The sequence below is a fragment of the Phyllobates terribilis genome, unplaced genomic scaffold (genome assembly GCF_046119375.1).
Source record: "Phyllobates terribilis strain yellow unplaced genomic scaffold, ASM4611937v1 Scaffold_5__5_contigs__length_657084704, whole genome shotgun sequence".
Classification (NCBI taxonomy): Eukaryota; Metazoa; Chordata; class Amphibia; order Anura; family Dendrobatidae; genus Phyllobates; species Phyllobates terribilis.
Window position 1 is genome coordinate 216,770,975 of NW_027362765.1, and position 22,891 is coordinate 216,793,865.

The following is a 22,891-nucleotide window of genomic DNA, read 5'->3' on the forward strand; positions in this document are numbered from 1 at the left end:
AGATCACTGAACTGAGGTAAGCAGGACATTTTATGGCGGGGCTGAAATTCAGTAAATGGGTTTTTTTGGAGATTAAGTTAACTTTTATGTCAAGGAATGACTTTGCAATTTTTTTGCAATTCTTCTGATCCCTCTACACAACAATCTAACGTTAATGCAAATTGGCTCTATACAAACAGATGCAAAACTTTGTGAAAATCAAAATTTGTGTCAAAACTTTTGGCCACGACTGTAGTATTGCAGTATATTGTCCAAGCGATAGATCTTTCGCAGGTTCAAGTTGGGTGGGTGGGGGGAGGTAGAAGACAAATTCTCTGATGACAAACTGGTCTCCATTTTAAAAAATTATAAAAATATAAGTTGATAACACCCCTCTTTTCCGAATTCAAAAACTAAAAAAAAAAAAAGAATTTGGTTTCATTGAGTCCATAAAAGTCCATACTATGAAAATATAAAAAATTGCCATTTTTTTAGTCATTGCACCTCTAAAAATAAATATAAGAAAAAATAATGAGAACATTTGGAAATTGTAACAATGATAATACAGCTTGTCACTCAAGAAACAAGGCCTAAGATAGGTCTATTGATGTAACAATAAAAGTTATAGGTCTCAAAAAGTGGTGACACAAACAAAGTTATTTTTTTGCTTATAAAGTCTTGCGTTTTTTAACCACTAAAGTAATAATAATACAAAAAAAAATACACACATAAGTGACTTGAAGGATTATGCCATTTTTACTACAAAAATGAACGCCTGAAAAACAAAAATCAATGATGAAAATTTTGTTTTCTTTATCATTTCACCCCACTTGGATTTTTTCTCCTGTTATTCAGTACATTGTATAGTAAACTGAATTGTAATATTCAAAAACATAACTTGTACCACAAAAAAACAAGCCCTTGCAGAGCTATGTTGATGGGAAAATAACAAATGTTATGTCACTTAGAAGAAGGGGAGATAATAAAAAATGGCCCGGTCCTGAAGGGGTTAAAAGAGGGATCTGCAGGGTGCTGTGATAGGCAAAGTTGCAAAAAGTCAGAACCACATGGATTGTTTGTGACTTGCTTGTCTCGGATCACCTTACTATTCAGGTCACATTGCGACCATATACTCACATTACAGTGCAATGTACCAGCTTAGAGCTACGCAACCTTTGTCCCATTCAAAATCGCTGTGCAGTCTTAGCCTAATAAAGGACAGCCTGAAAATATAATTTGCATTGCCAGCATTCATATATTTCTGATCATCTAAAACACATGTATTTTGTTTTTTTCAGTGATATACAAATGGTTCGTCAAAGTTCCAGAGATTCAATGCTGTCCGAGTCCAATAGCCATATATGGCCCAAAATGATGCACAACAGAGCACACAGTGACTCCGTCTGCACCAGTAGGCCATGTTCACACGTTGAGTATTTGGTCAGTATTTTACCTCAGTATGTGTAAGCCAAAACCAGGAGTGGGTGATAATACAGAAGTGGTGACGTGTTTCTATTATACACTGCTCAAAAAAATAAAGGGAACACTCAAATAACACATCCTAGATCTGAATGAATGAAATATTCTCATTGAATACTTTGTTCTGTACAAAGTTGAATGTGCTGACAACAAAATCACACAAAAATCAATGGAAATCAAATTTATTAACAAATGGAGGTCTGGATTTGGAGTCACCCCCAAAATGAAAGTGGAAAAGCACACTACAGTCTGATCCAACTTTGACGTAATGTCCTTAAAACAAGTCAAAATGAGGCTCAGTGTGTGGCCTCCACGTGCCTGTATGACCTCCCTACAACGCCTGGGCATGCTCCTGATGAGGTTGCGGATGGTCTCCTGTGGGATCTCCTCCCAGACCTGGACTAAAGCATCCGCCAACTCCTGGACAGTCTGTGGTGCAACGTGACGTTGGTGGATGGAGCGAGACATGATGTCCCAGATGTGCTCAATCGGATTCAGGTCTGGGGAATGGACGGGCCAGTCCATAGCTTCAATGCCTTCATCTTGCAGGAACTGCTGACACACTCCAGCCACATGAGGTCTGGCATTGTCCTGCATTAGGAGGAACCCAGAGCCAGCCGCACCAGCATATGGTCTCACAAGGGGTCTGAGGCTCTCATCCCGGTACCTAATGGCAGTCAGGCTACCTCTGGTGAGCACACGGAGGGCTGTGTGGCCTTCCAAAGAAATGCCACCCCACACCATTACTGACCCACTGCCAAACCAGTCATGCTGAAGGATGTTCTAGGCAGCAGATTGCTCTCCACGGCATCTCCAGACTCTGTCACGTGCTCAGTGTGAACATGCTTTCATCTGTGAAGAGCACAGGGCGCCAGTGGCAACTTTGCCAATCCTGGTGTTCTGTGGCAAATGGCAAGCGTCCTGCACAGTGTTGGGCTGTGAGTGCAACCCCCATCTGTGGACGTCGGGCCCTCATACCACCCTCATGGAGTCGGTTTCTAACCATTTGTGCAGACACATGCACATTTGTGGCCTGCTGGAGGTCATTTTGCAGGGCTCTGGCAGTGCTCCTCCTGTTCCTCCTTGCACAAAGGCGGAGGTAGCGGTCCTGCTGCTGGGTTGTTGCCCTCCTACGGCCCCCTCCACGTCTCCTGGTGTACTGGCCTGTCTCCTGGTAGTGCCTCCAGCCTCTGGACACTACGCTGACAGACACAGCAAACCTTCTTGCCACAGTTGGCATTGATGTGCCATCCTGGATGAGCTGCACTACCTGAGCAACTTCTGTGGGTTGTAGAGTCCATCTCATGCTACCACGAGTGTAAAAGCACAACCAACATTCAAAAGTGACCAAAACATCAGCCAGAAAGCATTGATACTGAGATGTGGTCTGTGATCCCCACCTGCAGAACCACTCCTTTATTGAGGGTGTCTTGATAATTGCCAATAATTTCCATCTATTGTCTATTCCATTTGCACAACAGCATGTGAAATTGATTGTCAATCAGTGTTGCTTCCTAAGTGGACAGTTTGATTTCACAGAAGTTTGATTTACTTGGAGCTATATTCTGTTGTTTAAATGTTCCCTTTATTTTTTTTGAGCAGTGTACTTTTCCTTTGATTGCTCCACTCCTGGTTTTGGCTTACACATACTAAGGTAAAAAACTGACCAACTACTGAATGTGTAAATGTGGCCTAATAGTCAATGGCCCCATCAGCGAACACCCACAAATCCTGTTTAGTGTGGTGTTTGGACATAAGCCCTGATGAGGCCACTGAGCATAGAAGAAAACACTGTGTGTGAAAGTGTCTGTGCACAGAGATTTTTTGAGGCGGTTAAAAACTACGAGAAAATGCTTCTTTTGGGAGTTTTTTGTTTCCTGCAGTGATTTTGAGGTTTTCCAAGCTTTTTTGAAGAGTTTTTGAAGCCTTTTCATTGGACACTGCATAGTTTGGAGCGTTTTCCATCAGGAGATGCTTCAAGGAAGTGACATGCACTATCTTTGCTTTACTAGGCATTTTTTTTTGAAAACCTGAAGAGAAGACACTCACAGGATGTATTAACAGCAAAAGGGTTTTTACAACAGAATGAAATAGGAAGGGTCTTTCAAGCGTTTGTCGAGTACATTTTCTCAAATTTTTGGAACCGATCCACTTAAAAAAGAACTCAGTGTGCACATAGAATTATGCTCAACTGCAACAGTCTGTATCTCTGGCTCTCATCATTGTGGATTGACTAGAAAATGGCAATTGAGAGTGTAATGTCTACGCTTCTCATCCAGAGTAGAGAATTCTGCAGAGACAGCAAGTAACATATGAGGACCCGAATAGGGTGAGCAGTGTCTATGCCGCTGTTACATCACACTGTAATGCAGGTAAATAGGGTCATATTGTAATCACAAAGTACGACCAGGGCTGTGGAGTCTGTAAGCCAAACCTGCGACTGCTCAATGTGCATGACACTGACTCCCTCATACATGGCTCATGTTTAAGTGATAAATTTACTGTAGCACAGATTCATCTCCGCTAAAAGTCTAGACCCTTAGATCAGGAATAGGACATTTCATAACTTTCCCAAATTCTTATGAAAAAATATTCCCCACAAACTGCATTGAATTACTGTACCCAATTTATTATATATTTTAGGAGTTGGAGTCTGTCCATTTTATACCAACTCCGACTCAACCAAAATGGGCACCGACTCCACAGCCCTGAGTACGACTACAGCAATAAGCAAATCACAAAAAATTGAAACGGTGCCAACACGTACGCACAGTTAGTGAAGCTGTGGAACTACACACAGCGTCACTGTGCACGCGCAGGGAGCCGATCATCTCGGCTCACAGATCGGCAATTCACAAGAGCGGGTTTTAAACGCCGACATCGGCGCAAACCCACAAACAGAATTCAAATGGCGTGGGCAGCGACAGGACAGACTGAACGCCATGAAGCACAACCCTATGACTAAACGAGCAGGTATGATATAACCATATAAAGTGCTTTTTACAAAGATTATAGCGCCGATTTGAATGAAAATAGCGTGTTAGTGATGCACATTGCATCACTAACAACGCAATGGGGGCAGTGTAGATGCTACAAATCACATGACAGGTTCCCTTTAAGAATGTTTTCTCTCTCTTGAACCAAGATTATATCCGATTTTTGACCAATTAAGTATTTCCATTTAACAGGTCACAGCTTTCATTTCCAAATATATCAATATTAAAATGTAATTGGCTGCAATGAACAATTGGCTTATGTCATCCTGAATCATCTTAGGTTATTTGTACTTCTAAGGCTATGTTCACATGTCCAGTAGTGATCAGTTAGAAAGGATCCAGCAGCAATCCGTTAACAAAAAAGTTGTGCAGACACAACTTCTTAGTCCATTTTTAAATAACGGATCTCTGCTGGATCCGTTATCTTAACATTGAAGTCTATGGAAAACAGATCCGTTAATCAGCCATCCGTTTTTCTTTCATTTGTAACAAATCCTTTTTTTGCTTACTGGTTCCAGTAAGCAAAATACAGATCCATTACAAATGAAAGAAAAACAGAGGACTGATTAACGGATCTGTTTTCCATAGACTTCAATGTTAAAAAAAAATCAGATCCAGCAGAGATCAGTTTAAAAACGGACTAAAAAGTTGTCTGCACAACTTTTTTGATAATGGATTGCTGCTGGATCCATTCTAACTGATCACTACGGGACATGTGAACAAAGCCTTACATGTTTGCACATTTCTCGTCTCTTAGGGCTCTTTCCCCCATGGCTAACGCTACATTCACACATCCACGTGTAGCGCCCCTGAGGGTTCAGTCGCCACAGAGGTACTGCACCTCCTTCTCTCAAGGTAAGGAGGGAGTGCTGCCCGAAATCCCAACACCCGCATTGAACACTACACCGCTCCAGGCCGGCTGGAAGGGCAAGATGCACTGTGTTTCTGCTGAGCTCTGTCCCTGGCTGGAGTGGGGGGAACCAAAGAGAGGGGGAACCAGTAGTGGGTGAAGGTGGAGGATGTAGACTAGGGGAGCACCATAATAGGAGGTATATAAAGGGAAGCCATCTTAGGGTGGCAGAGAGGAGTAGTGCAGAGGACAGAGAGTGAGCAAGGAGAGGAGGGGAGCAGAGGCTCTTTAGGAGCTCTGCTCCATAAGGGGCTTAGTAATAGAGGCCCAGGAGGGGAGCAGAGGTGGAAGGCTCCGTCGACAGAAGGGATCCCAGGGGGTAAGGTGAGTGCAGGACGGCACCCGTATGCCCCGAATCTGCCAGGTGTCAGAGGGATCAGGCCGCAAGAAGGGAACCGGTCCCTGGACCAGCCGTGTTACTCCAGGTCTCGGCTGGAAAACCGGAGGCTTCTGCACTTCCATGGTGCTGTTGCCACAGTCTCACCCTAGTCACCGTGAAGGGCATCAAGTAGGTCCGGGAACTCCAGGTTGCCCAGAGGGACTTCAGAGCACCTGATCGGGACTGTGTCTGGGAAAGCGCAGGGCAGGAGGGAGAAGACCCGGCACGAGAAGTCGGTCTAGTAAGGAACATAAAGAAAGTGGGGTTCCGTCAATCGCTCCTGATATACTTGAGAAAGTGCTGGACCCCTTATCTGGTAGACGCAGTGCGATGCGGGAGGCTGACACCTGTACAGTGTACCTGAGGAACTTGAAGAGAACTGTGAGTAAACTCGGATGACTGCACTCCACTGCCTCCGTCAGTTATTTCCACTGCGCCATCTCTCCTGCACCACAAGCCCCAGCATCACCATCATCTATACTACACTGCCCTGGGGCCCGCTCCACATGTGGGGAGCCGTTCCACCTCAGCTGCCCTACCAACCGCCCCAGAGGTCTGAAGCAGCGCTGGTATCTATTACCAGAAGCCACAGGTGGCATCACGAAACAAACCATACACTAAAAATCCCCTTTTTCTAGAGAGACCCCAGAATACGGGCCCGGAAACCGACTGCCATGACATCCTAAGCAAGGTAAAAGGCCTGGGTACCGAGTCCCCTATATCCCCCTGGGTGACACACATGCGTCATGGTCCGAGTACACATCAGCCACGGGTTTCCTGACTGGAACTTGACAGCCGGATGACTGCTTTGCACACTCTTGGCATTCTCTTGATGAGCTTCAAGAGGTAGTCACCGGAAATGGTCTTCCAACAATCTTGAAGGAGTTCCCAGAGATGCTTAGCACTTGTTGGCCCTTTTGCCTTCACTCTGCTTTCCAGCTCACCACAAGCCATCTCGATTCGGTTCAGGTCTGGTGACTGTGGAGGCCAGGTCATCTGGCGTAGCACCCCATCACTCTCCTTCTTGGTCAAATAGCCCTTACACAGCCTGGAGGTGTGTTTGGGGTCATTGTCCTGTTGAAAAATAAATGATGGTCCAACTAAACGCAAACCGGATGGAATAGCATGCCGCTGCAAGATGCTGTGGTAGGCATGCTGGTTCAGTATGCCTTCAATTTTGAATAAATCCCCAACAGTGTCACCAGCAAAGCACCCCCACACCATCACACCTCCTCTTCCATGCTTCACGGTGGGAACCAGGCATGTAGAGTCCATCCGTTCACCTTTTCTGCGTCGCACAAAGACACGGTGGTTGGAACCAAAGATCTCAAATTTGAACTCATCAGACCAAAGCACAGATTTCCACTGGTCTAATGTCCATTCCTTGTGTTCTTTAGCCCAAACTTGTCTCTTCTGCTTGTTGCCTGTCCTTAGCAGTGGTTTCCTAGCAGCTATTTTACCATGAAGGCCTGCTGCACAAAGTCTCCTCTTAACAGTTGTTGAAGAGATGTGTCTGCTGCTAGAACTCTGTGTGGCATTGACCTGGTCTCTAATCTGAGCTGCTGTTAACCTGCGATTTCTGAGGCTGGTGACTCGGATAAACTTCTCCTCAGAAGCAGAGGTGACTCTTGGTCTTCCTTTCCTGGGGCTGTCCTCATGTGAGCCAGTTTCTTTGTAGCGCTTGATGGTTTTTGCAACTGCACTTGGGGACACTTTCAAAGTTTGCCCAATTTTTCGGACTGACTGACCTTCATTTCTTACAGTAATGATTGCCACTCGTTTTTCTTTACTTAGAATTTGTATTATGGCAAGAAAAAAGCAGCTAAGTCACCTCTGCTTCTGAGGATAAGTTTATCCGAGTCACCAGCCTCAGCATAAATTCTTATAAAATTCTTCACTCTATGGGACTGCAGACTTCTGAATTCCGACAGCGTGCCCACCACATGCTGCTAGGAAACCACTGCTAAGGACAAGCAACAAGCAGAAAAGACTTGTTTGGGCTAAAGAACACAAGGAATGGACATTAGACCAGTGGAAATCTGTGCTTTAGTCTGATGAGTCCAACCACCGTGTCTTTGTGCGACGCAGCAAAGGTGAACGGATGGACTCTACATGCCTGGTTCCCTCCGTGAAGCATGGAGGAGGAGGTGTGAGGGTGCTTTGCTGGTGACACTGTTGGGGATTTATTCAAAATTGAAGGCATACTGAACCAGCATGGCTACCACTGCATCTTGCAGCGGCATGCTATTCCATCCGGTTTACGTTTAGTTGGACCATCATTTATTTTTCAACAGGACAATGACCCTAAACACACCTCCAGGCTGTGTAAGGGCTATTTGACCAAGAAGGATAGTGATGGGGTGCTACACCAGATGACCTGGCCTCCACAGTCACCAGACCTGAACCCAATCGAGATGGTTTGGGGTGAGCTGGACCGCAGAGTGAAGGCAAAAGGGCCAACAAGTGCTAAGCATCTCTGGGAACTCCTTCAAGATTGTTGGAAGACCATTTCCGGTGACTAAGTATGTAATTCCACATGAGTTAATTCATAGTTTTAATGCCTTCAGTGTGAATGTACAATTTTCATAGTCATGAAAATACCGAAAAATCTTTAAATGAGAAGGTGTGTCCAAAACTTTTGGTCTGTACTGTATGTGTGAATGTGGCCTCAAGGTGGCCATACATATACTGTAGAAAAGCTGATGGCTGTGCACTTATTCAGCTGTCAAATATTTCTCCCATCTACAATAATGTTCTGCTCGGGCGAGCGTTATGTATTTTCAAAGGGAAGAGCAGAAAAAGACACTGTCAAACGATTATGGCAGTAGCTTATCTCTTAGAAAAAGAAAAAAGAAAAGTTAAAATTCAAAGTGATCCTTGGGAGGTCCGTGTGTATGGACTGTCAGCCGATCCCACCAATATTGATAGGTTCAGCCAATTTAGATATGGGTTCCTTTACTTACGTTACATAAAATATAGAGTTCCTTTACATAAAAGGGGAAGCGTTGGTAGAGGAGGAAGCCATAGAGGAGAAACCAATATTTTTCATCTGCCAAGGTGCATCATCATCGGTAGATCTTACCAAGAATAACAATGAATGCCTATTTAACCTGTCTCAGGAAGCTATATTGAGGTGCTCGGCAGTAAATGTGGACTTTATTAGACTAACATCTTCTAGAAGTCCTTGGATTTCCAGTTTGGTGGATACGTAAGTCTGACCTGTGACCAGCTTCTGCATTATAAAAATGTGTAGAAAGATATTTGTACTTTTATCAAGTATTCAGATAGATATTGCTACCATATCTTACCAATTTTCCATACACACAACAGATGACTGACACAAAATATTTAGTTTTATTATTCTCGTAGTTTACAGCTTAAAAAAAAATTCCAGTCATACCAACACGCATGACAGTGCAGCAAGTACCATCACCAAAGTGCATGCATAATATTATACTCATATTCCCACTACCAACATTTCAGACATAGTTTTTAAAAATTCAACGCAATCCTCCACCCTCTACCCATAGTTATAAAAACAGGCATCCAAATCAAGCTCAATAAAAAGTACAAAGGATAGACTTAAAGAACAAAGTGCATTATAAAGATAATCGCCACAGTAAACATAGTTATTCAACAGGTTTATATCTGCACATAAAACTTTCACAAACCTCATCTGTCCAGAATCATTACTGGAGTGTAAGTATTGACTTCTACAGTGTTTAAGTAGGTCAGCTCTTAACATCTATTAAAAAAAAAAAATAAATAAGGTGCACCTTTGTAAAGGAATAACAATATTTTAGATGGATATTCATGGAATTGCAGAATTTCAAGTTCCATTGCCAATTCTTTTAGTTTTAAAATCTGTTTTCTCTGATAAGATTTTGTGAAGCTGCAAGCTTTGCGTTCAGTGGGCATTCCCCACTCTCTATAGTAAATGTTCTAGCTAATATACCTTTGTTGGCTACAGATTGGGGTCAATTTCTGAGAGAAAAACGTAGTTCAAAAGCCTTTTTAGAAATGAAAAATATGCTTAGGAGTTACAAAACAAAGGGTTGTAGAGGTGGACATGCTCAGCTGTCAGGATTACTGTGTTTTGGCTTTATACTTGGTGCTGGAAACAAGATCATATGCAGAGAAAGAAATTTTATGATGAAGTCCATGGCAGTTTTTTTTTTTTTTTTACCAGAAATATACAGTTCATTAAAAATACAATTGTTTTCCAATGAAGCATCTTTGTAAAATATTGCAGTGCTAGGAATATTTACATTTTTTAAACTGAAAAGTAGTCCTTTTTTTTTGGGGGGGGGGGGTTATTGTTGCTAAATATTTAGTATTTTATATGTACTGCAAGCTTCCATATATAAGTGCTCTACCACCAACACAACACTTACTTTAATAAATGACCCCTCTCATAGAGGTGGATGGCTCTCACAAACTTCCTTGGGAAGTATCAGATTTCTGTAACACGTAGCTCCCTTGTGTAACTATTGAAAGATCATGGCTTTGCATAACTCAGAACAAGAAGCGATAATTTCTCAGTAGACTCAGGAAAATAGATATGTATGTTTTTAACGTATGTTACAAAAGACTTATGACAGGTGCGAAGCCGTTTCCAAGAAGTGGTAAAAGCAGGTGAAAAAGATAAAATGCATTCTGTAATTGTGAAAAGTCCAAACCTGCTCCACATTGTGCCTCGGGAGATTGAGTGTCATGGTTAGCAGTATCTACTTTTCTGGGAGGCCAACTATCAGCCATCCATGGCTGTAGGCAACAACGGCACATACTTTAAATATCTTTTCTTCCTATGCTTTATAAAAATATAAATCTATCTACACGCAGGTGTAAATATCAGAAGATCTTTAGTAACAACAATGGTGAACATTACGGAAGGAACACAGGCAAGAGAGGCATTAGTGTTACATGTCTAAGTACTTGTACTCAGTTTTAGTTTCGTTAAAGTACACTGCTCAAAAAAATAAAGGGAACACTTAAACAACAGAATATAACTCCAAGTAAATCAAACTTCTGTGAAATTAAACTGTCCACTTAGGAAGCAACACTGATTGACGATCAATTTCACATGCTGTTGTGCAAATGGAATAGACAATAGATGGAAATTATTGGAAATTATCAAGACACCCTCAATAAAGGAGTGGTTCTGCAGGTGGGGACCACATCTCAGTATCAATGCTTTCTCGCTGATGTTTTGGTCACTTTTGAATGTTGGTTGTGCTTTTACACTCGTGGTAGCATGAGACGGACTCTACAACCCACAGAAGTTGCTCAGGTAGTGCAGCTCATCCAGGATGGCACATCAATGCGAGCTGTGGCAAGAAGGTTTGCTGTGTCTGTCAGCATAGTGTCCAGAGGCTCTACCAGGAGACAGGCCAGTACACTAGGAGACGTGGAGGGAGCCGTAGGAGGGCAACAACCCAGCAGCAGGACCGCTACCTCCGCCTTTGTGCAAGGAGAAACAGGAGGAGCACTGCCAGAGCCCTGCAAAATGACCTCCAGCAGGCCACAAATGTGCATGTGTCTGCACAAACGGTTAGAAACCAACTCCATGAGGGTGGTATGAGGGCCCGACCTCCACAGATGGGGGTTGTGCTCACAGCCCAACGCCGTGCAGGACGCTTGGCATTTGCCACAGAACACCAGGATTGGCAAAGTCGCCACTGGCGCCCTGTGCTCTTCACAGATGAAAGCAGGTTCACACTGAGCACATGTGACAGACGTGACAGAGTCTGGAGACGTCGTAGAGAGCGAACTGCTGCCTGCTACATCCTTCAGCATGACCGGTTTGGCAGTGGATCAGTAATGGTGTGGGGTGGCATTTCTTTGGAGGGCCGCACAGCCCTCCATGTGCTCGCCAGAGGTAGCCTGACTGCCATTAGGTACCAAGATGAGATCCTCAGACCCCTTTGAGACCATATGCTGGTGCGGTTGGCCCTGGGTTCCTCCTAATGCAGGACAATGCCAGACCTCATGTGGCTGGAGTGTGTCAGCAGTTCCTGCAAGATGAAGGCATTGAAGTTCTGGACTGGCCCGCCCGTTCCCCAGACCTGAATCCAATTGAGCACATCTGAGACATCATGTGTCGCTCCATCCACCAACGTCACGTGGCACCACAGACTGTTCAGGAGTTGACGGATGCTTTGGTCCAGGTCTGGGAGGAGATCAAACAAGAGACCATCCGCAACCTCCTCAGGAGCATGCCCAGGCGTTGTAGGGAGGTCATCCAGGCACATGGAGGCCACACACAATACTGAGCCTCATTTTGACTTGTTTTAAGGACATTATATCAAAGTTGGATCAGCCTGTGTTATTTGAGTGTTCCCTTTATTTTTTTGAGCAGTGTAGTTGCATAGACCTAAAGTGCTAATTGTACAGCAGATACTTAAGTAGTGAGCACAAGGAACATCAGTCCAAGAAGCAATCAAAACATCCTACTCATTCATTTTCCACCCATAGTGGAAAGAGGTATACGCCTCATAGTAAAGTGTCCCACTGGTCTCATATATTGTGAGTAAAGCGTACACCATCACGGAGGTTAAACATACTATTGTGCATAACACTTCTTCGTAAGCCATAACCAGTAGGGTCACAGGTCATGAATGTGTTGGCCAAGCGGCTTCTCCTCGAAAGTATGGACACCATGTGGTCCAGTTTAGACCTTATAGAAGTATAATGATATTGACGCTCTTTTGTAAGTTTCTGGAAAGAATCACGCATTGGATATTCTGAAAGATTTAGGTTACTGCCTGTGATGTCGGAGGAGCGACCTGAAGTACTGGAACCAGTGCTGGATGCAGAAGATGAGGAGGATGAGGATGTGAAAGAAGAGGATGATAACCTTGATGTTGAAGAGTTGGAAGTGGTTTGAGTAGAACCAGCTGAAGACCCTGAGGCACTTGCTGTTTGTGTAGTTGTAGACCTTGAGAGTACCATGGTTTGGGTAGATGCTACCCTCACCAGAACAGCAGTTTGTGTTCCAGACGTTGAGGTAGAGACATTTGTTTGAGTAGTTGCATTCACTACTTCCACCGTCCTCAAACCAACACATGGCTCAGTCTGAGTGGCTACACTCTGAGTCTCTTTTAGGCCAGAAATTATTTCACAATTCTGCATCAAATCACCATCAAAAGCACTGGCTTTCATAGATGAATCACAGTTTTTATCCCATATTGGTTTAGATTCAGTAATAATTCTCTTTGGAGTGCTAGAGACCTTTGCCATCTCTAAATGAAGAAGACTGCTCAATAATGGATTTCTCTGAGCTACTAGGTTACATGACATCTTGGCCATAGATTTTGGTTGATTTCGGATGCTGGAAATAAGCTTTGTACTAATTGGTTTAGACTGAGCATAAAGGATCCTAAACTGGAGGTCGAATTTCTCTACCACTTGTCCAGTTAGTGTGAGCATATTACTGCTGTTGAGCTTCCCATCCATCCAAGTGAAGCTATGAAGACATAAAAGAAACCATGTAAGATCACATGAATTTCAGTATCTATAACATACCACTATACAACCCAAGCTCGACCATTATAATTTAATCTTTATACTGTGTCAATAACGCACCTATAACTTCCAGTAGCAACCTTCAACCCATCCACAAGCAGAAACTTCTCACGAGCCTTTCCAACAATCTTGGCCCCAGACCTGGTGTAATAGTTATTACCGGTTAATGTTCGGACCCTCATAAGCTGAAAAGATAGAGTAGATATTAACAAGCTTTAGATAGAACCACGAATATATAATAAAGGGGTAGGATAAGGTAATCTTGTGACTATACCTGTTCACTTTCTATGGAAACTCCAAGGTTCATGCACATAGTAAGAAAGTGTGGCAGCTGAGCTTCATCCAGCAAGATGTAGACTGGAACTCTGCGTTTTCGGCAAACTTCATGAATATCACGGAAGATGTCGATATCGGTAAAGGAATCCATGACCACTGCAATCACCTGTGGACTCAAATACATGACAATTTCATATTCTAGTCAATTATTTCACAACATAAACAATAGTGGTGAGAACAGACTAAAATACATTATTTGTGCAATTCCTCCAGAACCTGAGCCACTAGTTCTTTTAAAAAAAAATACTTTCCATGTAATGTTTCAAGCACCTTAAATGGCCAATACAGCTGAAACATTGCTTGAGGAATAACTTAGGGTATGTTTGATTTTTTGTCAAAAAGGCTGCCTTTTATTATTTCACAACAAATCCCTAATTGATAAACTTTGTGGGTACTAGGTCATTCTAACTTACTTCAAATACAAAAAAAGGACTGACTGGCACATCCAACAAGTGTGGACAGGTGCAAGCTAAGACAACCAAGTCAATAAAGCTAAGAAGAAAAAATAGCTGAACTCTGAAATGCTTTAATATGCAAGCAATGAATTTAGCAAATTGGAACTGCATTACTGCTGTAGAAAATAAAAGTACTTAGCGCATAAATTGGCCAAATCATGACAGCCGAACGGCCAACAACAAGGCGTACCTCATTGCTGGGACCCTAACCTAATGATTGCTCTCCTTGGCTGAAACCCTACAATTTATAGGGCTGTTAGGATCCAGATCTAATAAAAACAGTCTAAAGCGGTTTTAATTAGATCTGAGAAAACAGAAGTCAGCTGAATGAACCTGCCAAAAGTCGATGGGTATGGCCAACTGTCTAATGGGTATTTGGGCACCAGCCGACTGAATCGAAAAGAGTGGTCAATCGTGCACATCCGATTTAGGACTGCCAAGATAAGCTGGCGGCCGACATGTCAATTGGTGGCTTTCTCAGAGAACACATGAGTGGTTGGAAGATAGCCATCTAATTTGTATGGCCAGCTTAAAGAGGTTGTTCTTAGTTTAATATTCTGATCAGTCTGTATGAAGCCCACTGCCACTTCACAGCAAATCTCTCAGTGGGTTCTAACATTTTATAGCCTTAAAAGGAGCATTGCCGTGCACCAACCACCATCAGGGCAGGCGGCCTGGTGCCTCACAGCCCCATGCTGCAAGACTGAGTCCCCTTGACCCCAGGCCACACCACCCCACAAGCTCAAAACTACAGCAACTATGGTGGCTACACAGCACCAACACCAAGTGAAAGGAGCAGAGAAAACTCACCTTCCACTAAGACTGAACTGTGTGTGACTGCAGGCTTTTGAATCCCACCAGTACACGCACTGTGTGCTGCGAGGATTCACTGGTCTCTGCCCCGGGAACAGCGGTCATGTATACGATATACATACTCCCCAGGCAGAACCCGTCTAGTGGGCGCAGCCCCGCTCAATACAAGGGTGTGCGCTGGGAGGATTCAAAAGTCTGCAGTCACACAGAGTAACTGCAGACTTTTCATTTTAGCCCAGGAAACCCCTTTAAGATTATGTCCTCTCAATCTGAAACTGGAGCCTTCAACAACTGAACTTGTGTTTTCCATAGTCTACTAAACCACTCAAATCATATTTCAGTGTGTGACGCCACCATAACGCCCAGGCAGCATCACCCATCACCGTAGATATGCACGCTCGTATCACTTGCATCTCACAAAATCTATCTCTTGAATAGTCAGAACCATCATTAATCCACACAAGAAAAGTTTTGCCTTCTCAAAAAGTTCACCCCTCTCCAAAAGGTAGGAGCTAGGTTCATAGTTCTGTCTAATTGGTACCCCAATGCCTGAACCCTGCGCCATTCACTGCACTGGTGGTAAATTCACTTTAGAATAAGAAGTGTACATTGTAATTCTAACGCACAAAGAGCTCAACAATTCAACACCAACTCTATCCAGTTCCCTACAAGTGGCATTCTAGCAAAGAACGGACACCAACAATAAAGACTCTTCCCATGCTACGCCAGTTCACTGGATTGCCCTACACCAGATAATTAGATTAGAAAATATAATAAGCCTTGCCGAAAGGGAAATTGTTGGAAATTAACCTAATTCCTCTATATTCACCTAATCCCTTCATCCGAACTATAAACCTGACACTCCATATTTGTGCCTACACAAGCACTGGCAGGGTGGTGACTGGCCAGCCATATCCAGCCTTTTTGTAGCCCAGAATGTAAGCTCTTGTGAAAAGGGCCATTCTTATTGGTTGAATAAACGGTTGCTGTGTAGTGTATACACGTACCCTCACAGTTGTGAGATGCTACAGAATATGTTGTCGCTATCAAAAGATTATTTAATGGTTTATCAATGCGATTTCCTTTGAGATGTAAGCATCATGTATTCGTCCAAGTAGCCATATTTAGGCAACATATTCAAGGGGACAGGTGAGCAGAAGGAATGTGTCACATACAAGAATGATTCCTCACTGAACAATTTTGCAAGGTGGAGGGGTTGGGGCGGTTATCGTTTTTTAGGAGCAAGCAAGTTAAGACACAGGATAAATTGAGGACTTGTAGAAAATAAAGTTCCCAGCTGAATCAGCAAACCCCCAAGGGCTCCACTAATGCTGATGCTACGTAAACCATGTAGTTGATATTGAGTTAACAGGACAGGTATTTAAAACAACAGCCTAAAGCATTTCCATAAGTTATAGAGAAGGTGGCCACTGTTGACAATCATTTTCTTAATGTATAGGTTGATTGGTGGAGGGTAATGACCTCAAATAGTGGATATGTATGATCCATTTCTAGGGACATAATGCCCAACATATTGAAAATTAAAGGGGAGTATTCCCTTCTTGCACATATATGCCGTATCCAATGAAAATTCCAAAAATTTATAGTAGATTTGGATCCTACCAATGGAACCTACATTTACCACACGCCAGTGTCAATGGAGAGGTACTAGGAATTTCCATACAAGTGATTTGAAATTCTGACTAAGGCGCGTGTCAGGGCCCCATATTCTCAAGACAGAAACAGGTCCCATTCATGGAACCTGCATTCCCTATGCATTTGTGAAATATCCTATGGATATGCTATAATGTTTTCAGAAGGGAAACCTTAAGAGATTTGGTCACTAAAGGAGCACATATATATTTGATAGCTGTTGGCAGAATGTACAACCAGCCAACAACTACTTCTTCTGGCTTCCATATACACATGTGTATTTGGCTCCACCAAGTGCTCTCGTGAAACATAAGTGGTCTGGCGGCTGCTTATGTTCTAGAATAACAAGAAAAAAAATTATACATATCTCTCTCTCAATGGAAAGAGGGCAACATACACAGATGGGTAACTGGTCCCACTGGGTTTGGACAAATGTGTATGGGGAAGTCTCAGATACAATTTAGTTTAGTTTGCACAACACAAAACTTTCTTATGGATTCTAAGGCTGTGTGCCCATGATGCGTTTTTTAAGCATTTCCGCAGCGACAAAAATGCTGCAGAAACGCATGGTAGAAAGCCTGCCATGTTCCGCAATGATAATCCGCATGTGCTATGCACATGCTGTGGAAATTTTATCATTGCGGAAAAAAAACGCAGCACTACCAATTATTTTGCGAAGAGCTGCATTTTTGCCGCCATTGACTTGCATTAGAACGCATGTATTCCGCTTCACTAGATAAGCACATGCGGAATACATGCGTTCAATGTGCGGATGGTACCTGGGTCTAGAGGAGACTCTCCTCCGGACCAGGGTACCATAGAAACTGTAAAAAAATAAAAATAAATAAATATATACTTACCTTCTGGCGGCCCCCGATGCGCTCGTCCTCCCTTGCCGGCAGATCGCGGTGGACTGGAGGACCTGCGCTGACACTCATAGTCACGTGACGGGTCACGCGACGCCAACAGGTCCTTCAGTGTACCGCGATCTGCCGGGATGGTGAAGCAAGACTCCGGGGGGCCATCGGAAGGTAAGTATATATTCATTTTTTACCATTCTTTTGGTCACAGTATATAAATCCATGCCGGTTGCATGGATTTATATAGTGTGACCAAGTTGTCAAGCACTTTCCAAGTGATGCTAAAATCGCTTGGAAAGCGCTTGTCAACCCGCATGCGGAAATGCAAGTGAAGAACGCTTCACATCCGCTTGTCCCTGGCAGGAAAAACGCATGTACAATCCGCATGTACAATCCGCATGCGTTTTTTCTGCCAGGGAGATGCAGAAACGCTCAGGAAAAATCCGGAGCATTTCTGCATCGTGGGCACATAGCCTTAAAGTTAGTAGCATGGTATTTAGGATGGCGCCATCTGCAAGTCAAATGGTTCTAAGTTCGGGAGCCAAAGAAAAGTGTCCAAAAACACATTCACACAAAAACATCTTTATAGACGTCACGGCAGAGCTGCCATGACGGTGATGGGTGTTGTCCCCTGTCCTTGTGTCCATAGTGATCCATGAACTAACTGGACTACTTTGAACCAAGTGACGCTATGCGGTCCATCTACATACGGGCACTCATCTTCATTACTGAAAACCATTCTTAAGCAGCTTTTCAAGGAGTTAGAAAGACACCAATTTACTAATCAGATCTGACTTTATGACAGGAGTCATAGCAAGCCTCCTTCAAAGCTGTTCAGAGTACCCAGTCATCAGAATATATGTCAAGGCCCAAAATAACGCTCCAACCTTGTAATTCAGTTAATGCCTTGTTAAAATGGTCTTAAATAGGCATTGAATCAGCATCTCATTGGTATTTTCTTAGATTACACTTTAAATAAAAAAAATATATATATATATATATATATATATATTTTTTTTTTTTACTATTAACCCATTCAGGATTAAACACTTTCTAATAGTTCCATTGATAACCATGATGTGATACAAAAGTCCCTCCTGACTGATCTGGAACGTATCCTCATCAGATATAGGGTGGGAGAGAGGACGGTTTATAGACATTAGGGATCTCCTTCCATAAAAGTAATGTGTGGTGAGAATTACTGGCTCAGTGACTAAAGCCAATATTGACACCATATCAAAGCAGTTACTACTTCTATTGAAGCCTTCCCACAAAGCCCAGGTTACCAAGTTACTGCAAGATATGACTGTTAGGAATTATGATCTGGAAAGTTTTATTGAAGCAGCGTACATGGTATAAGAGCCATAACACGCCGTTCTCAGATCTGATAGATGTACGGAGCGTTATAAATCTCATGATAGGGAGTCAGGCCATGGTGGTGATGGGAGGATGAGCCTCATTATACCATGGCACTGCACCCTAAAGCAGTGTTCCCCAACTCCAGTCCTCAAGGCCCACCAACAGGTCATGTTTTCAGGATTTCCTTAGTATTACACAGGCGGTGGAATTATTGCCTGTGCAGGTGATGGAATTATCTATGCGATGCTGAGAAAATCCTGACAGCATGGCCTGTTGGTGGGCCATGAGGACTGGAGTTGGGGAACCCTGCCCTAAAGTGTTAATGAAGATCAGTATCACCATAGGATGGAGAGCAATGCTAGCAATTCATAACAGTGTTCCCCATTAGGTCTACCATCAGACAATACAACACATGAAGGGAATCACTGCTGAAACTATTCCCACCATGGCAGATAGAAGGCAAACCATTGTTCCCAACCTATGAGTCTACGATTGGCAGTCCAAAATCAGACATGCCGGTTCAATATTCCGCCCCCCCCCCCCCCCGAAAAAAAAAAATAAGTTGCCCATGAACCCCATATACATTAGACTGTTGGCCAATGGTATTAGAGGTCCAGTGGTACTACTTCTGCACTATCCCCCATCCCAGGTATTAGAGGTCCAGTGGTGCTACTTCTGCACTATCCCCCCCCAGGTATTAGAGATCCAGTGGTGCTACTTCTGCACTATCCCCCCCCAGGTATTAGAGATCCAGTGGTGCTACTTCTGCACTATCCCCCCCCAGGTATTAGAGATCCAGTGGTGCTACTTCTGCACTATCCCCCCCCAGGTATTAGAGATCCAGTGGTGCTACTTCTGCACTATCCCCCCCCCAGGTATTAGAGATCCAGTGGTGCTACTTCTGCACTATCCCCCCCCCAGGTATTAGAGATCCAGTGGTGCTACTTCTGCACTATCCCCCCCCCAGGTATTAGAGATCCAGTGGTGCTACCTTTGCACTATCCCCCCCCCAGGTATTAGAGATCCAGTGGTGCTACTTCTGCACTATCCCCCCCCCAGGTATTAGAGATCCAGTGGTGCTACTTCTGCACTATCCCCCCCCCAGGTATTAGAGATCCAGTGGTGCTACTTCTGCACTATCCCCCCCCCAGGTATTAGAGATCCAGTGGTGCTACTTCTGCACTATCCCCCCCCCAGGTATTAGAGATCCAGTGGTGCTACTTCTGCACTATCCCCCCCCCCAGGTATTAGAGATCCAGTGGTGCTACTTCTGCACTATCCCCCCCCCCCAGGTATTAGAGATCCAGTGGTGCTACTTCTGCACTACCCCCCCCCCCAGGTATTAGAGATCCAGTGGTGCTACTTCTGCACTATCCCCCCCCCAGGTATTAGAGGTCCAGTGGTGCTACTTCTGCACTATCCCCCCCCCCCCAGGTACTAGAGGTCCAGTGGTGCTACTTCTGTACTATCCCCCCCCCCCCCCAGGTATTAGAGGTCCAGTGGTGCTACTTCTGCACTATCCCCCCCCAGGTATTAGAGGTCCAGTGGTGCTACTTCTGCACTATCCCCCCCCCAGGTATTAGAGGTCCAGTGGTGCTACTTCTGCACTATCCCCCCCCAGGTATTAGAGGTCCAGTGGTGCTACTTCTGCACTATTCCCCCCCCCCCCCCCCCCCTGCACTAGTCGTCGCACGCTTATTGGGGGCTACTCTCCCACCACCCCAGGCACTCGGCTATGTCTGCTCTTCACATGTCCCCCCGGTGCCATCCTCACTGCCCACCACGTTCACCCACCTCCCTGGCGGCCTTGATGAGAGATCTGGCCGCTTCTTTGCAGCTGTAGATGGTGTCCCCGAAGCCGGGCTGGAAGTGCACGTCCACCCGTGTGACTCCCCGGTACGAGCCGGCGCTGAATGCCGGCCACCCGAGCTCCAGCAGCGGGGGCTCCACATCCGAGATCTCAGGGAAATAAGTGACCGACGAGCAGTCCCTGGAGGTGGACACCGACACCTCGTCCTCCCCGCACTGGACAGCGGCGGCGGAGCTCAGGATCTCCCCGACCTCCGGCTCGGACAGGAACCCCGGCACCTTCTCCCTCTGCAGGAACAGCCGCAGCGCCTCCGGACCCCCGGACAGGAGCTCCTCCAGTGCCAGGCGCTGGGTCTCACTGTACAGGTCCGGTGGGGTGGCGGGCCAGCGGGAGCCCAGGGGCAAATCATCCAGACACTGCGACAGATTCATAGCCGCGTCTGCCGGAACAGCCAGCTACTGAGCGTCCCATAGAGCGGATAGTATTTATAGGGCATTTAAATCCAAACAAGCCCGGGGAGGCGGCCGATTGGCTAAGAAAACCACACCCATGACCAATGAGAAGCCTAGAAACTGTTCCGCCCACAGAAAGTAGTAAACCACGCCCCTACGCAGTAAATTTACAAGAAGAACACGCCCACATCCGTGATCGCGCTGTCACTCAGCACTGTGCTGACTGAGGACGTGGGCAGCGCGGTGCTACCTCGTTATACCGACCTGATTCACATGGGAAGCCACATAGAGTGTGGGAGAACGGACAAGCAAAAAGAGTCACTGGTGTGAACAGGACTGAGCCTATTACAAGCAAGTGTGGCTAACCATGCCCCTTACTGATGACGAAAGAAAACTAGGATTTCAACTATGTGACGTCATTACCTCTGAAAACTAAAAATTGCCTGCAACTTGCAACAACACAAGGGGGCCACATAGAGAAATAAAAGTTACATACCCTATTTCTGGATACTATTAGTATACTGCACAAAAATCACCTGACAGATTCCCTTTAACGAAGCATTCTGATCAAACTTTTTATCCTCTTACTATATTGCAGTCATCATATTATATAGCACTGTGTACTTACATCAGGGCTGTGGGGTCGGAGCCCATTTTGGAGGAGTCGGAGTCAGTATAAAATGGACCAACTCCGACTCCTAAAATATATAATAAATTGGGTACAGTAGTTCAATGCAGTTTGTGGGGAATATTTTTTCATAAGAATTTGGGAAAGTTATGAAATGTCCTAACCCTCATCTAAGGGTCTAGACTTTTAGCTGAGATGAATCTGTGCTACAGTAAATTTATCACTTAAACATAAGCCTTGTATGAGGGAGTCGGAGAATCGCGGAGTCATGGAAATTGAGGAGTTGGAGTCGAATGTTTGGCTTCCCAACTCCATAGCCCTGCTTACAATTGCTCATTTTGTCTTTCTACTTAGCTAATTCTTCTGTTTTCCATGAAGTCTATGACATCACATGATTACATTTTCTCTGCACAAGTTATGAGTCACTGCAAAAGTCTATAGCAGCGGGAGGAGCGGAGTACAGGACAGCACAGTTCTAATGCAAAGGCACATTAATGAACACAGCATTCTTTACAGCACAGTGAGATAGAGGAGGGGGGAGGGTTTGCTGAGGGAGATGATCCTTGTGACACCATTTCTCCGAGTTCTTATCTTCCTGCCTGACAATACTCTGCACTGTTAGTTCAGGAACTCTATCTGACCTGTGCTTAGCTTCACTCCTGACTTGAATCCTTTTCACTTGCAGGGGCGCTTCTGTGAGATACAGAACACACACACCACCTTTCTCTTCAGCTCCAGCCAGAGAGTAAACAACTTCCCCACAACCCCCCTGGGGCTCTGCTAAAGCACTCCCCTTCTCCTGTGACTGTGTTAACCCCTATAGTTGCTGGATGCTTCTGGAGCACAACACTTCCTGTCTCATGTGCTTGTGTTACTTCTAATAGTTGCTGAATGCTTTTAAAGCAACAGTACTACTTCTGCAAATCACACTCTTCCCTCCTTTTTGAATGTCGTCCTCAACATTCGTCTTAATTGGTCAATCTGACCAATTCTGAGACACTGGGGAAAGTTGGATACCTTTATAAACAAATTGGCATTGTGAAATTGGTATAACGTCCATAAACATTGATAACAACCTAATCTTACGACCTTTTTTTTGTAGGATGCCTTTAAGAAATAAACGACACAATTCAAACAATCAGCATCTCTTCAGCTGGAGCTTTTTGTACGTCTTCAACCAGCTCTCGCTCTTCTTTCTCCCCCAGCTCATCCATTTTTGCATTCATGGCAGCTAACTGTTGCCTGCGGTTGTGTGCTT

At 44.5% G+C, this 22,891-nt stretch overlaps 1 protein-coding gene across 1 annotated transcript; it reads right to left on the reverse strand.

The window, feature by feature from the left end:
- Positions 1 to 9,369: 9,369 nt before the first annotated feature.
- Positions 9,370 to 21,027, reverse strand: FAM83D (family with sequence similarity 83 member D). Its single transcript, XM_073683788.1, has 4 exons — positions 20,538 to 21,027; positions 13,542 to 13,709; positions 13,328 to 13,452; positions 9,370 to 13,208 (listed from the first exon to the last, which is right to left on the reverse strand). The coding sequence occupies exons 1-4, from the start codon at positions 20,982 to 20,984 to the stop codon at positions 12,260 to 12,262; spliced, it is 1,689 nt and encodes a 562-aa protein (XP_073539889.1). The 5' UTR covers positions 20,985 to 21,027; the 3' UTR covers positions 9,370 to 12,259.
- Between the last annotated feature and the right edge of the window lie 1,864 nt (positions 21,028 to 22,891).

What these genes read in the sequence shown, in the direction of transcription:
- FAM83D (XM_073683788.1), bottom strand. Translation starts at nt 20,984, where the DNA reads ATGAATCTGTCGCAGTGTCTGGATGATTTGCCCCTGGGCTCCCGCTGG. An exon ending in TCATCAAGGCCGCCAGGGAG is followed by an intron (nt 13,710 to 20,537) that starts GTGGGTGAACGT and finishes TTGAGTCCACAG; the next exon opens with GTGATTGCAGTGGTCATGGA. An exon ending in TTTCCATAGAAAGTGAACAG is followed by an intron (nt 13,453 to 13,541) that starts GTATAGTCACAA and finishes CTATCTTTTCAG; the next exon opens with CTTATGAGGGTCCGAACATT.